General features: G+C 42.5%; 1 protein-coding gene across 2 annotated transcripts in view; it reads right to left on the bottom strand.

Moving 5' to 3' along the window:
• Window positions 1–954: 954 nt before the first annotated feature.
• Window positions 955–17,903, bottom strand: part of PLPPR1 (phospholipid phosphatase related 1) — a 112,862-nt gene continuing 95,913 nt past the window's right edge. For both annotated transcript variants that reach the window (XM_088018920.1, XM_028108856.2), the window contains 4 exons: window positions 13,867–14,117; window positions 10,166–10,342; window positions 6,310–6,441; window positions 955–987 (listed from right to left, as the gene is read on the bottom strand). In XM_088018920.1, coding sequence (XP_087875046.1) covers window positions 955–987; window positions 6,310–6,441; window positions 10,166–10,342; window positions 13,867–14,117 — 593 coding nt within the window. The remainder of the gene's footprint in view (window positions 988–6,309; window positions 6,442–10,165; window positions 10,343–13,866; window positions 14,118–17,903) is intronic.

The following is a 17,903-nucleotide window of genomic DNA, read 5'->3' as shown; positions in this document are numbered from 1 at the left end:
ACACGTTAGTTATTACCATGCTAGAAACATGAGATGCAGTTAAAATTCTAGAACAATTAAAAGCCACAAAGTCAAGCTATTGCTCTGGGGCTCTAGGTTGGAGATGCTCTGATACCGTTTCCATAAAATAATACTGTGCAAAGTGTAAAATATTCATTTTCATATAAAGTCCATACAATATGATATATAAAACTGCTGAGTTGACAGGGGAGACTGGTACAGGTTGCTTTTTGGAAAGAAGTCTGCAGTGTCATCTGCCAGCCCAAGGACATGATTCCAGAAAGACCTTGAGTTTCTGAGATGGGAGAAGCCATTATTGAAGAGAGAACCATATAGCCCCAACACCCCTCAAATCCAAGAGTCTCTGCCACTTGTTTATGTAAGTAAGTGACTTCATTAATAGATTAACTTAGAATACAAAACAGGTTAAGAGACAAGGACACAAAGTTCTTTTTGAAAGGAATATTTCTTTCTGCACAATTGATTTTGAGATTTACCATTAACCAACATTGCCCTCCCTGCAACTCAAAAGTTAACTTTCATTAAAATTCAAAAGTTCTGGAGGAGGCAGCAAGTATGGTAATAAAGGGTTAAAGTGAATTGTTATATTCATTTTATTTCTGTGCCTATAAAACTGAGAAAAGAAGGTTTGTGTACAAATATCACAAAACAACGTCAATCATTGAATCAATGTGGTTCTTCAATGCACACTGGAACAAGAAGAAAATTTTATTGGTTTAAAATTCTGGCATAAATATATTAAAGCTGACCAAAAAAAAAAAAAAAAATCAGGGCAAGCTACATCACTTCCTCATACAAAAAATGTACAAAACATTAGCCTCTAACTAGATAAACATAATACTTGTCTTCACAGTTTGACATCAAGTAACTGTGTGTCTTGAAGTATCGAATTGGAGGGTGATAAAAAAAACAGCTTGTGGCACCTCAGTTGTCTCAGGTGACTTCGGTCATGGAGGCAGAGTGATTCTGCAAAGACAAGCAAATGCAGTCTCAGAGTTGGGCTGACTGACTCACGCACACACTCAGGCTGTGCCCCTGTGCTCTTGTCTCCTGGCTTTGCACACGCTGTTCCCTCTTCCCGAAATGCTCTTCAAGGTCCCTCAAATTGTCACCTCCTCTATTACCTCTTCCCCGATATATTTTTTTAAAGTTTTATTTATTTATTTAAGTAATCTCTACACCCTGTGTGGGACTGGAACTCACAATGCCGAAATCAAGAGTCGCACGCTCTACCGACTGAGCCAGCTGGGTGCCCCAAAAACTTCCCTGATTTTTCAACCAAAATAAAACAATTTCTTCAACTAAACTTGGTCTCTATAGAATTGTCTTATATTATACTTACTCAACAATATTCTAATAGAGACATTTAAGGATCTCAAAGTAACTTTAGCTGCATCCCACAGTTTTAATGTAGTGTTTTAACATCAAACGGTTCTAATTTTTGAAATATTTCTGTATGAATTATTCTTTGAGTCATGAGCTATATAGAAATGAGTTTAATATTTTCAAATGTATAGGGTTTTTTTTTTGTTTTTAGGTGTAGGTATGTTTGAATTTTTTTTCTAGAGAATGGAATCTGTGTGATATAGATACTGTACACTTTCTTGAGACTTCTCTGTGGTTTATTTTCATGTTTCATGTGTTTGGAAGGTTATATATAATGCACATTAGATCAACCTTACTAATCATCTATATCTTCACTGTATTTTGTTTGCTTATTAATTAGAAATGTGTTACAATCTGTACTATGATTGTAGCTTTGTCCCTTTTCCTTGTAATTCTACCAATTTTTGCAGATACAGCTTGTTTATACAACCCCTACCCCTTGTTTATATAACATATATACAGGACCCCCCTTTTGCAGACCCAACATTTCCTCTTTTGTTTGAACTTAAAACCCCCAGTCTACGGGGATGAGAAATAGAAGAAACTGTGGCATTAGATCTGGTTGATTACTATGGGTTTCTTGATTCCTGTTTGTTTTTAGGACACTAGAGACTTATAGTACATTCCTGAGAGCTCAACTATACATTTTAGAAATGCAGTATTTTATTTTTCAAGGTACTTTTATGTGCCATATTTGTGAGAACTAGAGCTTGATGCATTTCTTGACATAGTGTGAAAAATAACTTTTCTTTTTGTGTTTTTACTTTTATAATATGCTTCCTTTTTGAAAAAAACTTCTGTGGTCAATACTTTGGTCAGTTACATGTTTATAAGATTCCATTTGAGACTAAATGGTAAAGATAAAGTAATTCAACAGCCGAAGGTAACTAAATGGGTGACTTTGGGTAGATCTCTTTAACTTTCCCGGTCTTTTTTTCTATTTTAATACAAAGTCTATAGTATCACTAGTTTCAAATCAAGGCGGGGGGGGGGCATTAGAATTCCTCTGGGAATATTTTCTTAAATATAAATACTCTTTTACCTCAGAATTGGTGAATTAGAACCTCTTGGAGTAAGGTTCCAGGCATCTGGGTGTCAACATAAATTGGATTCTTTTTCTGCTAAAGAAACAAAATGTCTCCCCCTCCCCAAATCTGGAGACACTGAGAAACTTTATACCAACCCAAATAGGTTAATATAACAGTTTCCTCTCTAACTTCATTTCTTTGTTAATATAAACTATGTTTGACAGGCACACAATTGCTCAACACTAAGGGTGACTGACTGCTTGGGTGCAGAACACGGATAATTCCACGCTCGTCTTTTTAGGATCACAGTCACTCTGTGGGTTCCTGGAATGGGGTCTCTGTGAGATCACATTCACTCAATAGGACCATAAAATCATGCTTTGGAAACGTGACCATTTTTGGTTTGTTGGATTCTATAATTACGTACTTTTTGGTTTTTCTTCAGTACCTGGGAAAGATTTTAGAAAATGTACCTTGTCTCAATCAACTATGCTAAGGGGAAACACAGAAGACAAATATTCAAACCCGAGTTGATGTTTTAGAGAGGAAGAAAAAGCGCTGGAGCTCTGGGGGCTCCATGTGGACAAAGGGAAAGAAAGAAGGTTCTTGGGAGGAAGGAAAGGAGGGTGACCAGGTCCCCTCCCCATCCAGTCTTCTTCTTGAGGTATCTTGAACAGTAGGATGGATTTCGCATGTATGAATGCATGCCCTGAAGAAAGGTTCATACTTTCTCTCAGTTCCTCAAAATTCTTCTTCCTGGGAAGATGGTTCAATCCCAGAAATTACAAAAGAGCCATCCTCTAACAGAAAGCACAGGTGCTGGGTTTGCACAGAGAGTTCCTGCCCCCAGGTGAAAACATAGGGCATATTTATTTTGGAAAATCGGTAGCTCAGTTCAAACACGCTATCCCCTACTGCATTTTTCCTCTGAACGCTAAGAGATGCAGATTTCCAAATGGAATTTTCCTTGAATGTCATACCAGGCTGTGTGGTATAGTACATTCAGTAGGGCCTTTAGACTTAGATGGGCCTGTTTTTAATTTTGACTTGGTGACCTTGGACATGTTTCTTAAATTCTTTGTGCTTTACTTACTTCATCTACAAAACAGAATCAACAATACCAACTGCAGAATTGTTGTGAGGAATCAATGTGATCGCTTGCAATAAATGCTAATTTTCTTTTCTGGGCCAATAAATAAAGAGTATAATCATCCTAACTACACGTGGAAACATGATACTAAAAGTAGGTGCTTTGTTACTTGAGCCTTCTACAGTTGGTGTGGAAGGCATCACTTGAGAAGTAAACTCTCTATCCAGCTTCCTGTAGCTTTACTTTGACCAGCCTGCTAAAGTCCTGCTGTTTCTTATTAATTTCTATTTTCTTTGGAGATTCAGATAGTGATTGCGGTCTGATTTTAGGTTCTTGGTTTTGTCTAAAGTGTTTAGTTCAGGTTTTGGTTCTGGCTTGCCTCTATCCATCAAACATTTGTTTCACACCTAGTGAATGCCAGGAAGTATGGAGAGTAAATAAGACATGGTTCATAGTGTTCAGATCCTCAAAGATCTCCAAGTTCTTGGGAGGGAGGGGCAGATATGAAGGGACACTATTGGCATCCATTGGGCAGGACAATCACACAAAGGGTTGTGTATTCAGAAAAGACCTCATTGTAACCAGATGGGGTGAGAGACATGGAAATGAAGATACATGGACAGATTTGAAAGAAGTTAACTACTGCCGATAGTGAATAATAATATATATTTTGAAGGAATCTTTTATCTGTCTTATGGAAGATCAGTTTTTGAAACTCTGGCACTTCATTTTTCAATGTGTGGAATCCCCCAAAATATGGCCTAGATGTCTCTGTGACCTGGATGGTCAACTATTAATTGTTCTGAGGGAGAAGACAGAAGTCTGGAGGAGGTTTCCAACCGAGCATAGTGCTTGAGCAGTGTTGGGCAGAAACCTGGGGTTGAAAGGGGGTGTCCTTAAACCAGGACGTTCAAGGCAAAGGAGTCAGCATTTAAAAGAACACAGACACTGCCATGTTTGTGGAACTCAGTAAATATTTGTTTGCTTTTAAAACTCACCTTTGTCTTCAGTTGCTTCACCTCAAAAGTAGAGGGAACCACTCTGATCTTATCAGGAATAGTAACATAAATAGATAGGGAAGACCAGAGAGACTGTCTCACGGTTTCATTACAAGGGATCCCGGTTGAGCCACTTTATCATTCAACCTGTATCAACAGGCTGTGTGTCCATAAACCAGTAATACATTTTTCAGTATGTTCTTTCTCATTAAACCAAGTCAAAATTTTCACCTTAATACAGGTTAAGGGAAAACAAACAAAATACTTGGCAGTGGGTTTAATGTAGAGCCCTAGTTTTCCCAAGGTAGGAAAAGCTTTATTGTTTTGTTTTTCTTTCCTTTTTTTTTTTAAAGATTTTATTTATTTATTTGACAGAGAGAGAGAGACACAGCGAGAGAAGGAGCATGAGCAGAGGGAGTGGGAGAGGGAGAAGCAGGCTTCCCGCTGAGCAGGGAGCCCGACGCGGGGCTCGATCCCAGGACCCCGGGACCACGACCTGAGCCGAAGGCAGACGCCCAACGACTGAGCCACCCAGGCGCCCTGTTTTTCTTGTTAATAAAATTAGAAAGACTTCATTAAACGTGAAAAGAAACAGGACTAGGGTAGTTCCTCTCGGAGAGATGTCTGATAGCTAATAATCTTTAAATAGGGAAAAACACTGTTTTGTATTCTCATGATATGAAGTACATGGTAATTCCAGTGGAAAGTGATTTGCTTTTCCATCGTACTATCTACAAAAATGGTTTTGTAAGAATATAAATATAAAGGAGATTTCAAGATAAATTATTACAGACAAACATTTTTGCAAAGTGGCTTGCCAGTGAAAACCCCGTTTTGTTATTGGTTATCCCCGTTCCCTGTCTGCCTCAAGAACCACTCAACTCAGCTCTCCCACTGGCAAAAGCTATGTGGCCTCGAGCAAGTTAATTGAGCCCTGCTATTTTCAGATTCCTATTTTTTTATCTGTGAAACGGGAATTCTCCTACCAATTTAAAAGGTGTTTGCTCAAATAAGGATGTATTTGTGAAGCACCTAGCAACCACCCCAGGCAAAAATAAGTGCTGGAAACCATCTTTAAGTCTACCTTCAGGTGGCAAGTCTCCATGGCTTTTCCTGTCTTCTCAGACAACACATTTTTTTTTTCTTCATTGGTATGCACAAAGCACTTTGTGGACCTCTGATTCAGCATGCCCTGCTATGATTACTCATTTATATCCACCTGCCTGATTATCTGTGAGTTCTTTGAGGACAAGGACTAGGTGGCTAATTATTTTCTGTTATCTGACATGAAATGAGGCCCTGATGTAAATAAGAGACCAGTGAGTAGGGGTGCATTGAATTTTTTGATTGTAGTCATCAAAATAGATCCCAAAGGACACTTAGTCATCACCTGTCAAAAGTGCTTCTAGTCGACATCTATCATTGAATGTAATAAAACTTTTTCCAAATACTGTCCTGGTTAATAAATCAAATTGGCTTCTCACATAATTGGTCCAAATTTCATAAGTGTGGTATTATGTAGTAGGTCAAGTTGTCTTAAAGCAGCTGGGGTTTCAGTTAGACATTACTAAGGACTTCCTGAGGATTCATGATTGCCAAGCCCCAGAATAAATACAGGACTAATTGAGAGAAGCTTGAAGTTCTTGAAGCCTTTACATCAGATTTTTTTTAGTGCTGAATGGATTCAGTGGTATCCTGCTTCCAGTAGAGGAATTGATAAGTTTACTTCCCAAGCTAACAGGCCTTGAGCCTGTGGGTTTGTTTTGCTAAAACCACTTTACTATACCTGTGCACTTAAGGTTTCCAGAGGACTTTCTATCCTTGGGAAAGCCATGAGGGGTACTCCACGGGGATCCTCGGGTTTGGGTTTGGAAGGAGATCCTTGTGTTCCTTTAAAGTTATGGACCACACACATTCCCTGCAGGATGAGGGGAAAAAACACTGGGGTCAGACTGCAGCCATCAATGCCTAGCCATCTCGGAGGGTGGCAGGCCTTTCCCCTAGAATGTCATTACCATCGTGACCTTTTCCCTTTGAGCCAGTGGGTAGAGACCACGCAAAGACCTTGGGCACGGTCTAGGTGTTTGCTGAGCACCTCTAAAGGCTGACGAAGCATCTGACTGATCACCACGTGGCCAGTGATAATCAACCCACCCCACTGAGCCTGTTTCCCCACCCGTAAAATGGAAATAACAACACCTCTCTCACAGATTTGTAGTGATTAAAAGACACAATGAATGTAAACCACCTCATAATAACAGGTAACATTTACTGAGGGCCACTCTGTGGCTGGCATTGTCCTGAGAATTTTACCTTCCTGCATAGAACCACTCAACAATCTTACAAGGGAGGAACTATTATCATCTCCAACTTAGATAAGGAGGCACGGTGAAGTTAGATCACTTGCCTAAGGTCACACAGAGATTTTTAACTCCGTAGCCCCTAGATCGTACCACCACGCTCTCCTGCCTCTTAAGTGCCAGACTCATAGCAAATAATCAGTGTGAGCTAGTCTTTACCTCCTGCCCAAGATGCCCATCCTTAATTTATATGACTACTGTTTGCTTGAGATTAAATAATTCAGTGGCATTTTTCTTCTATTGCTTCCATTAAAATACTCTCCCTCTAAATTACTACTCACTTTTCTTTATTTCCTACTGAGGCCCCCTTCATAACTGTGTCTGTCTTGACCATCTTCTCTGCTTCTTTTGCCTTCACAGAGTATCTGTCTCTTTCCACGCTCTCTCTTCCCTTGTTCAGCATCTTTGTTTCTATATTCAGTATCTTTTTTCTAAAGGAATTTTAATTTTTTTAAAGATTTTATTTATTTATTTGACAGAGAGAGAGAGAGAGAGAGCGAGAGCAGGAACACAAGCAGGGAGAGTGGGAGAGGGAAAAGCAGGCTCCCTGCCAAGCAGGGAGCTATGCCAGGACCCTGAGACCGTGACCTGAGCCGAAGGCTGACGCTTAATCAACTGAGCCACCCTGGCGCCCAGTATCTTTGAATCTTTCCTGTCACTCTTCAAACACTGGAACATTTATATAAATGTTCTCTACTTGGCTTTCTTTCAGTCTCCAGCTCTGCTTAAACCACCTCCATTAAAGAAATGGGGGAAGTGGGAGGTGTAGGAGCTCTGGAGATGGGAAGACCCAGGTCAGATCTATGGCTTATTGGTTGGACGGCCATCAGGCAAGTTACTTATTTTTGAGCCTAACTTTCTTCATCGAGAAAATGAGGATAAGAATATGGCAGGGTTTGTCCCAGGAGCGCATGATTTGGTAGATATAAAGGGTAGGGCATGTAGTGATTGTTCAGTTAATGGTCCTCTCCCCTCCATTTCATTTTCATCAGAAACACAAAACAAGAATGCACATATGCTGCAAGTATTCTCCTGCTCTGACTCCTCTCTCCCTGTCTCCTCTCCAAGTCTCCACTTTGGAGGGCTTCCAGTCTCTTCTAAGACCCATTTCCAAGCTCAGTGTGAGTGCATGTGAGGTGTGTACATGGGCACACGCAGATAACAGCAGGAGACCGTGGGGTCTGTCTCCTGCCAGAGCCATTCAGTAGCAGTTCTGGCTCTTACATAAAGACCATTTGTGGAAAACAAATTTTGACATTGGCCATCAACTGGGAAGCTAGTAACAAAGCAAACAGTAATTGAGCAGTAAGGAAACAGGGCTGCAAGTTACTGAGAAAACAGAAGTTTAATACGAAAGCAGAATTTGTAGGTGGGTCCTTAGAAAATGCAAAGGTTTTCACAGATTCCATCCCATAAAAACCCATGCAGTAGCTTGGGACAGCGAGCACCCTTCTTTCTCTCTAGCTGGGGAAGCTTGCTCCAGGACTGAGGGACAGCAGAGCTGTTTGGCTTTTGAGCCCAAGCCTTCATTTTTGAACTGCTGATCTGTCTTTGAAAACCCTCTCTTCTCCTGAAGCCTCCAGTACTCCTTCCCTCTTTTAGAAAGCAGTCAGGGGGAAATATCCCGTAGGGGGTAGCAACAGCTCAGGATCATTCTCAGCACCGTTTTTCCTGCAGCTTCATACAGACAATTTGCATTAAAGTCCTCCATCTTTTGCTTTAGAAAGTAAGCCTGGATCCATTAAAAATAATTTTGAATTAAAACGGAGCTTCCTAATCTACACTGAGAGATCAGTGTTCTGAGTAAATGTGAGCATTTTCTGTATCTCAGCAGGTAAAAAAGTTGGAAAACTCAGAGTTAGAGGTTGGGAGAGGCATATGTGTATTTTGTACGTTGGGAAGGGCAAGGAGGAGGGATTGCACAAGGAAGAATTAGGTCATGGGAACATGAAATCCATCTAAGTGTGATGCCAATCTTAATGGGGGCTTTGGACCAGAGTAGGCTAAATCTTAAAAAAAAGGGGGGGGAATATAGACTCTATGAGTCCATTCATATGAAATCCTAGAAAAGGCAAACTCATACAGCGTGATGGAGTGATGGAAAGATCAGTGGTTGCTTGGGAATGAGGGGAAGGAAGAGAGAGAAGGATGTATCTGTATGTCAAAATTGATCAAATTGTACACTTCATGTGCCATTTATGATCTGCCTAGCATACTTCAATAAAACTATAAAAAGAAAAAAAAAATTAGCCTCTTCACTTCCAATCCAACTCAAGATGAAAAGATTTCCTAGTTGAGCAGGTGGCAAAGCCCCCATCTCTTTGAAGAACTAAAATCATCAGAAATGTCAAGATATGGAGAAAACTATATTAACTAAAACTTTTCTCCAGAAAGATTATTATATGTGGTTGAGAAGCTATCTGGAGGGGAAATAAGATGCCCAAGAGCCATGTTTAGATGGTAACAGAAGCCTTCTAGGAAGTCTGGGTGTGGCTAGAGGAGGGTTTTCATACCGCTGAGTGGGATATACACGTGTGGACCAGAGCTGAATCTCTGGGGGTGTCTGAGAAGGGGTTGTCTTGCTTCCATCCACAGTCTTTGTTTTCTGTTCTTCCCTCAAGCAACACTTAGCTTCTCTCAATACCTTCTGCACAAATATTTAAAGAACACTGCTCTGAGGGTACGCCAAATTACATCTGCCAGGCCTCACTCCTTAGCCCAGCGTTGAAGGAAGTGGGGCAAGCCATCTGCCCCAGGCCTTCCTCTTCCTGACCCCCATGGGGAATATGCAGTCAGATTCCCGAAAGAAAAAGTACTTCAGAAGTCCTTTTTGCCCTCCCCTCCAGCAACCCTCAGTTTGTTTCCTGAGATTAAGAGTCTTTTATGGTTTGGGAGGGTAGGAGGGATGGGGTGGCTGGATGATGGACCCTGGGGAGGGTATGTGCTATGGTGAGCGCTGTGAATTGTGTAAGACTGATGAATCACAGACCTGTAACCCTGAAACAAATAACACATTATATGCTAATAAAATAATAATAATAAAAATTAAATATATCTTCACAAGTTAAAGAGCATTTCAAAGCTACAAAAAAAAAAAAAAAGAAGTCCTTTTTATGGCAAAAGGATGCATAATCCTTGGGGGGAAAATGGCCACTTACAAGGCTGGGGCAAGAGGAGCAGGGACTTACACTGTGGTCTGGCTGACCTGACTCGCCGTGACCCTGGCCAGCCTTTCAGAGGGCACGAGAGGGGAAGACGCCAGAAAGAGGGAAGCCGACCCACCAGAAACAGGGCTACAGCAGTGCCCAGGATGAAGCCCGCAATCACGTCGGAGCAGTGGTTCCGGTACTCGGAGACCCGATTGAGGCCTGTCAGGAAGGCGGTACAGAGGGTTCCCAGGCACAGCACGGGTTTAGCCAGCCGACTGCTCTTTGTCTTGATTGTGCTTGTGATGTACATCTGGAACAGGACGGAGACCAGTGAGCGAGAGGCAGCCTGCCCGTAGGGTGCACCTAGAGGTGTACACGCATGCACACACATGCACCAGCACGTGCAAACAGGGGGCCGTGCCAGAGGGGCCACACTGACTGCTTGAACAATTCCACTAAGTCACTTAGGGAAGAATTTGGGTAGGAAAGTAGTGCAGCAAGAACCCCAATAGCCACACACGAGTCATGTTGTTCTGTATTCCAAGGGACCCGTAAACAGAAACAGCGGTGCAGAGAATGGCTGCAGCATAAAGATCAGCTTGAGAACATGCAGTTTTCATGCAACAAATTCAAGAATCATCTGGGGGTATTAGGAAACCCATATCGAATCTCAGAGACCAAATAAACCTTCTGCAAGAATGAATTTTATGGAAGAGAAGACCAGGTAGGTGAGTGGCTATACATTTCACTTTTGGTGTCCCCCAGAGTTCTAGCTGATTCTCCGCACTTGCAGGCCACAAATACAAAAGCATTGACTGGTTAGTTGATTGACTGAAGTAGAACTGCCAAATGAGTGTGTCACACAAGGAGGTTTTAGCTGCGCTGGGAAATGGATTCTCACATTCCTTGGAACAGCTGTGGTGGGCTCTCTCCATGCATTTACTCTAGCGTGTTTTAAAATATTGAGCCTTTCTATGGGTCCCACGACATCTGAAAGGTTGGGAAGACCTGACCTGAGGAAAGGATGATGCAATTTATGACACCTGAGATGTAGGCTGTTCTTGTCCATTGTGGGGAGTTGGGCAAGACTCTTAAAGTTTCAGAGGCTGTGTTATTAAATGTGTGTCTCATGGCCTAGCGCCTCTTTCAAAAGAAGTCGTTAATCGCCTTTGGCAATGGTTACAAGAAACCACTAGAGGGCATTACTGATCCATTCCATAATTTCTTTAAAAATTTCACAAGTGAGTCTGCAACTCTGAAATAGGATGCTAATACTCATAGTGTATAGTGTGTTTGTATTGCCTGAGCACGGACCAGTTGAAATAGATGCATTTTACAATATGACCATGGAAACTTAATTTCCTAAATTCACAATTCACAATGGTGGTGTGAATACAGGCGGACGGGATTCTATATTATGTGTGATAGATGCCCTGAGGAGAACTGGTTAGATCAGTTACACAGATGAAGGCACATCATGACACCATTCTGACACCGTATAGGAAATGTCACTTAACATCTATACTAGATATGTGTAACTTGAGTATTTTATGTTTTTGTGTGTTTTTTTTTTTTTAGGTATACTCTTTATAAATCCTTCCTATTAAGATCACAAACTATTAAGAGCATGGGCTAATGCTTAGTATTCTTCACAGTATTAACTAGCACTTAGGAGATCCTTGTTGAGTAATTTCTTTTTTTTTTAAGATTTTATTTATTTATTTGACAGAGAGACACAGTGAGAGAAGGAACACAAGCAGGGGGAATGGGAGAGGGAGAAGCAGGCTTCCCGCGGAGCAGGGAGCCCGATGCGGGGCTCGATCCCAGGACCCCGGGATCATGACCTGAGCCGAAGGCAGACACTTAACGACTGAGCCACCCAGGCGCCCCTTTGTTGAGTAATTTCTGAAAGCATTTCACACATAATAGGGGCTCAGAAAGTGTTCACACAATTGGAATCTTGTATCAGGGTTTATCTGATTATAGTCCGCCTGTGGGGCATGATTTGAATTGGATTATACCTGAATTCTTGAAAACAAGTGCTACAGCAGCATCTATTCTGAGTGAGCAGACTTCTTTTTACTCAAAAGAAATTTATATCTCATTTGATGAGACAATCGATTATGATGAGTAACAGATTTATTTTCATAATGGTATTATACAATGTCATGCAGTAATGACTTGAGTTTGATTGATATACAGAAAAGGGTTCACGAGTACGTTGCTTCATATAAAATTTGGTTCTAGATAATTTAGAACAAATGGATATTTTGAAAAGTTGAAGAATATGCCGAATGCCTGAGAGGACTTTCTTTGTCTAAAAAATGTGGCCTGCCGATTGATCTATCTATCATCTATCTATGTATCTATGTATCTATGTATCTATCATAAAGCAAAGAAGGCTTACCAAGCTACAATGGATCTGTTTTGTAAGTTGAGGCTTCTCTATTATCTACATGCATGTTTCCTTAGTGGGGGTCAGCTGAAATCATTTTTACACATATTCATTAAAAAGTAGACCTAAAAGGAATAACTAGGAAAGCTAATTTTGGGTAATTGGTGGTTGACAAATTCATCCTAAAGATGTGATCCTGTGAACTCGGCACATAGGAACCATTGTTTTAAGAGAATATTCAGTAATTTATTTTAAATTGAACTAAATAGATCAGACCTGTAGTCAGTCACCTTCTCTCCATCCCGAATGTGTGCATCCGGGCGACGTCAGGGACATGCTCTGATCAGAGGCGGGAGAGCACAGTTACTCTCACTGGAGACGGTAGGAACACTCCCCTGGGGAGTGGGGTGAGTCTTGCTCAGAACCTCTGGGATGAATGGATTATTTTAAAGGGGTCTTTCCTCTGCCTTCTCCTTCCCCTCCCTTTCATTGAGAATCACTAGACTAGTCACACCTGGAACATAAGTTCAAGTAAGGAAAAGGTGTGTTTTTGACCAATAGTTGCTCTTCCACAGGTTAAGGCATAGTATATCCAGCCTTTGAGCTGATCCCTTCTATACTTCTATACTCCTGGTTCTAAGGAAGCAAAGGCCAGAGAAAGGGGAGATGAAGTCATTTCCAAAATGGACGCAATTAAAGAGTAGGAAAATAAAAGAGACACCATTGTTTCTTCTTGTATTTTAAGACATGGGACACACTTCAGGTTTTTTTCTGTAATGAAAGTAAAAAGTATAAAGAGAACATTACACCCTAGTGGGGGCAGTCAAAACCTGTATGATTTGGGGAGCAGTGAGAAGTGAACTTTCGGGTGTTGGGGGTCACGTAGGATCATTCATCTATTCTGGGTAAATGAAGAGGAAGAGTGTCAGGAGGAGCAGACGAACGCTGTGTTTTTATCCCGGTTCTGCTGCACTACCCAGGCAACCTTGTGCATGAAGGCCCATACCTGCAAATTTGTAGGCAGGTGTGAGAAATATGTGCTGTTCTGGAACCAATGAAACCTTTGGCAAAGAGTGTTGTTGTGGGCAGTGGGAGAATCCCAGACATGGTGCCAGGAGTCTGGGTCCCAGCTCCAACTGGGGGCTCTCAGCTATTCTCTGGGCCTCAGTTTCTGCCTCTGTAAAACGGGAAGATTTGACTAAGAGATTATCAACATTGCCAAATTAATAGCCTCTGATAGGTCAGTATATTACCCTGGGATGTTGGGTAGGGGGGTGTGGGGGCAACAGCGTGATGCTGTACAGGAGAAACATGCTGTCACGTGTTTCCTGTAACACTCTAAGTGACAGCGATGAGAGAATGAAAGTGAGGAGGGCAGAGAGACTCACATCCCAGCCAAACGCTCGTCTTGGGAGTGACAGCGGGACCGGAATACTCACCGTGGCATATAAGGCGGAGTAAATGCTCAGAGCAGCGTGTTTGGAGGGAAAGGATCTCCGAGCCTTTTCTATCACTTCCATGTCCCCAGTACAAATGTTCCCATTGTTGATGAACTGGTGGTGTGCCCGGCAGTCTGTACTGGTGTAGTTGGGCTTGCACACTGTCAGGAAGTATGGCGTTAGGTGCCCCGTGACCACCTGCCCGGCGTTTACAAAAATGTCAGTAGCAAAAAGTCCGAAGGCAAATACCCCTACAAGGAGAGTGGAAACGATCAGGAATGGTGACGTCGGTACAGTTTTGTCCCCAAGAGAAGACGTAGCGGCGAGAGTCCACAACAACCTGCCAAAGAGGTCCTCACCAGAGTCAGATGGTCCCCTCACTTTCATCTTTGCAGCGACTGGTGCCTGCTTCCCCAACCGCTTCCCCAACCATTATTTCCTCCAATCTGATGTAGACGTTCTGCTGTTTGCATTTTACTGTTTTGTATAAGTAAGGCAGAAGCAGCATGTTCTAATTGAAAGAACTAGGATTTTGGAGTCCTACTGTTTTGGGCTCCATTGAGCCCCAGCGTTGCTGACTCATTCACCGTGTATAAGTGATTTGCCTTCTCTGAACCTTGGGACCCCCAGTCACAACATGGTTGCGGTGGAGTGATACCTCACAGGTTGGAAAGATGACACAGAATAGGTCCAAAATACCCACTATGGTGCCTGGCTTCAGTAGCTACTCAACAGCAGTTACTTTTTTTCCCTGATAGAAAATATATTCTCCCCAGTCCTGTTTGGAAATGCAAGTACTCCGAGGGGATATCTATGACATCATGGCAGCTGAGAGTGAATGGGGTTGTGAGGGAGTTATCCCTAAAAGAGAGAAAAAAGGTCATTCCAGAAACCTTGATTGAATTGGATGTTTCATTTGATGTTGGGCAGAGAAAATGAGGAGAAGGGACGAGTGTTAAAGGCACGCTTTGCTGACTGCGGCTGTAACAAGGTTCCACAAACTGAGCGGCTTAAAACAACACAAGGGTACCCTCTTCTAGTTCTAGAGATCTGAAGTCCAAAACAGGTTTCACGGGGGTAAAATCAAAATGCTGGCAGGGCTGTGTTCCTTCTGGAAGCTCGAGGGTAGAATTCGTACTTGGCCTTTTCTAGCATCTAAGCTGCCTTCATTCCTTGTCTTGTGACCCCCTTCTAGCAATCATCTCATTTTGACATCTGCTTCTATTGTCACACTTCCTTCTTTGACTCAGATTCTCCTGCCTCCCTCTTATAAGGACTTTTTTATTACATTGGGTCCACCTGATTAACTCAGGATACTCTCCTCATCTCAAGATCCTGAATTTAATCACACCTGTAAATTCCCTCTTGTCATATAAGGTATCAAATCCACAGTTTCCGGGATCAGGATACAGACATTTTGGGAGAGGAAGCATTATTCTTCCTGCCACGCTGACTTTGCTGTTTGGCTGAGAATCCTGTGGGTAGGCTATCTTTCCTGGATTTTATCTGTTCTCTGGCAAATTCCATGGGATTAGTTCCAGTAAGATTGAACATGGTAAAGCAGAATTCCTTATAGGAAGCCTCACTGTGAACTCTTTCAAAGCCTATACAGTACCACTCTAGATTATTATTATTTTTTTAAAGATTTTATTTATTTATTTGACAGAGAGCGAGAGAGCACAAGTAGGCAGAGCAGCAGGCAGAGGGAGAGGGAGAAGCAGGCTCCCCACCGAGCAGGGAGCCCGATGCGGGGCTCGATCCCAGGACTCTGGGATCATGACCTGAGCCGAAGGCAGTCGCTTAACAGACTGAGCCACCCAGGCGCCCCAGTACAACTCTAGATTATCAGTGGACTATCGTCTGTTAAATATATCAAGCGGGGCTGCAGAGCCGAGGTGCGTACAAGTTGTTGGAAGGGATAGACACTTCAGAAATGCAGCTCAATTATGGGAGAAGTTGGCAAGTGCGAGAGGCAGTGTTAACCCTTGTCAAGGATCTGCTGTAGTTTCAATTAAATTTCTACCCCACTTGGACTCCCATATTCAATGTCCTCGATCTGCAAATTGTGCTGATATCAGCACCCAAAAGTTAATCCATTATAGCATTATAGAAGTGAAGACAAGTTTGGCTGAAACCTTCATCCGGTTTTCATTTTGATCTGTATTGATTGCTGTAATTTTCTTTTTTTGTGGCTTTGCCAGGATGTGTTTTATCACAATGAGAACTGGCTCTTTTAATAGCTTCAGCCGGCTCACTCCCAGAGGGTCTGACCTCTGAGAGTAGGCAATCATTGATCATTTGTGGCAATTTTCACCCCCAGGTTCTGGAAGTCTGAATGGTTAGACATTTTTTTACACCTTTAAGCAAGAGTCTTAAAGACCAGGTCTCTGGCTTTTTCAAGGGGGCAATAAGTCTGTCTAGGCATACTTTTCCAGGAAACTAGGGTAATTTATGATTTGAAAAAAGAAAAGTGGCAGCACTCTCCTCTGGCATTTTATTTGTCAGAAGTGCTTCTGATTAGGGCGGGTTTGAGCTTTCTGAGATGGGATTTCCAGAATCCTCAGATCCGGGTCTGAGGTGCCAGCCCCACAGTCATGGTAATGCTGCTGTGGGCAGCCCTGCTCTTTATTGCTTCGGGATATTTGTGCAGAAAGTGGTTTTCCTCTCTTCTTCTCTGCCTCCTTAGGATCATCTCTGCTTTCCCTGATGCCCTAACAAGCGTCTGCTTTCCAAACCTTTCATTCTGGTGCATTTGATCTAGCTTCAGAAGGGCACTGTGGCAGCACGGGGAATCCACCTGCCTGACAACAGGCCGTGCCAACAAAGGGCGGTAGACCCTGCAGCAGTGATTCACAGAGAAAGTCAGATCCTGCAGGGCTTTTGTAAGACATTCCAGCCATTGCTCTGAACCCTGAGCTCCTTGTGTGTCTTTTCCCAGCCTCAGAAGCTCACAATAGCTACTTTTGTCTTTAGGGTCAGGTGAAACACCATTTATGGTCTCTTGCAACGTATGATTTGAAGGAGAGGTTTTTAAAATGTCTATGGAACCTACCTTAGTGTCAAAAATTCTTTCAGTGAGGTCGTATTTTTGAAATTTTAACAGATATATTTTTCATTCCTATAACCTCCCCCCCCCCCAGTGGGTTCTATTTCTCTTAGGAAACTGCTCCCAACAGTCCTCCTTGCTTCGGGGGAGCTGATCACATTTATGAATGGATTTACAGCCAACACAACAGTCTAAAATTAAAGTGCTTCTGCTTTGCCAGAGCAATGTGCTTGAGACACCTGTCGATATTGTTCCTTTGTTTGGAATTCTAAAAAGGCTTGGATGGGAAGACTAAGAGCCATGGTCTGGAGGATGTGATCACTGAGGTTCTAAAATCAATCCCAATGCAGGGGAGGATGTGGCTGGGGAGGACACACAAGGAGAAGCCAGAACCCTGGCTGAGGGAGTGAAAAGGCATTCCCATACTCTCTGCCTCACACTGGCTGTCAAACCCAGGGGCAGGGCAATATGATGATTGAATGATTTTTGGAAATCTAGTTGAAGTACCTCCCATCCCATCTCAGGGTATAGCTCAGCCCTGTAAACCTTTTGGAGAAGCTTCACATCCAGCATGGCATCAAATAGGGTAGGTACCTCTATTAGCAACGGCAGAGGGAGGGGCAAATTGGTTGAGCCTAAAGGCCACCTCACAAGGCTCAGACATTCTGGTGTGGTATGGGGTAAGCGGTTGTGAACTGCCCCATCCCTAAGGGATGATGGGCATTAGAATGCTGAGAGGACAGGAGGCTAGAAGGGCCTGGAATTAGGACAAAGAGATTGATGATGATGTCTGTGGTCCTTGTCAGGATGACACAGATCAGCTAAGGAAACCTGAGCATGCATCTTCTTTGTGGCCTAAACAGGACACCTGTCAGGCATGAAGAAGGATAAAGGATGAAGAAAGAGGAAGACAAAGGTATTAAAAAGTCCTTACTTTTCCCCCTCAGGATTCCATGTGGATCCATCTGATCTCAGTCTCTCTCGGGATAAG

This window comes from Eumetopias jubatus, unplaced genomic scaffold (assembly GCF_037043125.1).
Source record: "Eumetopias jubatus isolate StellerSeaLion01/CBP00866 unplaced genomic scaffold, mEumJub1_p1.0 scaffold_15, whole genome shotgun sequence".
In the NCBI taxonomy this organism is placed as follows: Eukaryota; Metazoa; Chordata; class Mammalia; order Carnivora; family Otariidae; genus Eumetopias; species Eumetopias jubatus.
The sequence above is the reverse complement of the archived record's forward strand: the minus strand, read 5'-3'. Positions and strand labels throughout refer to the sequence as shown.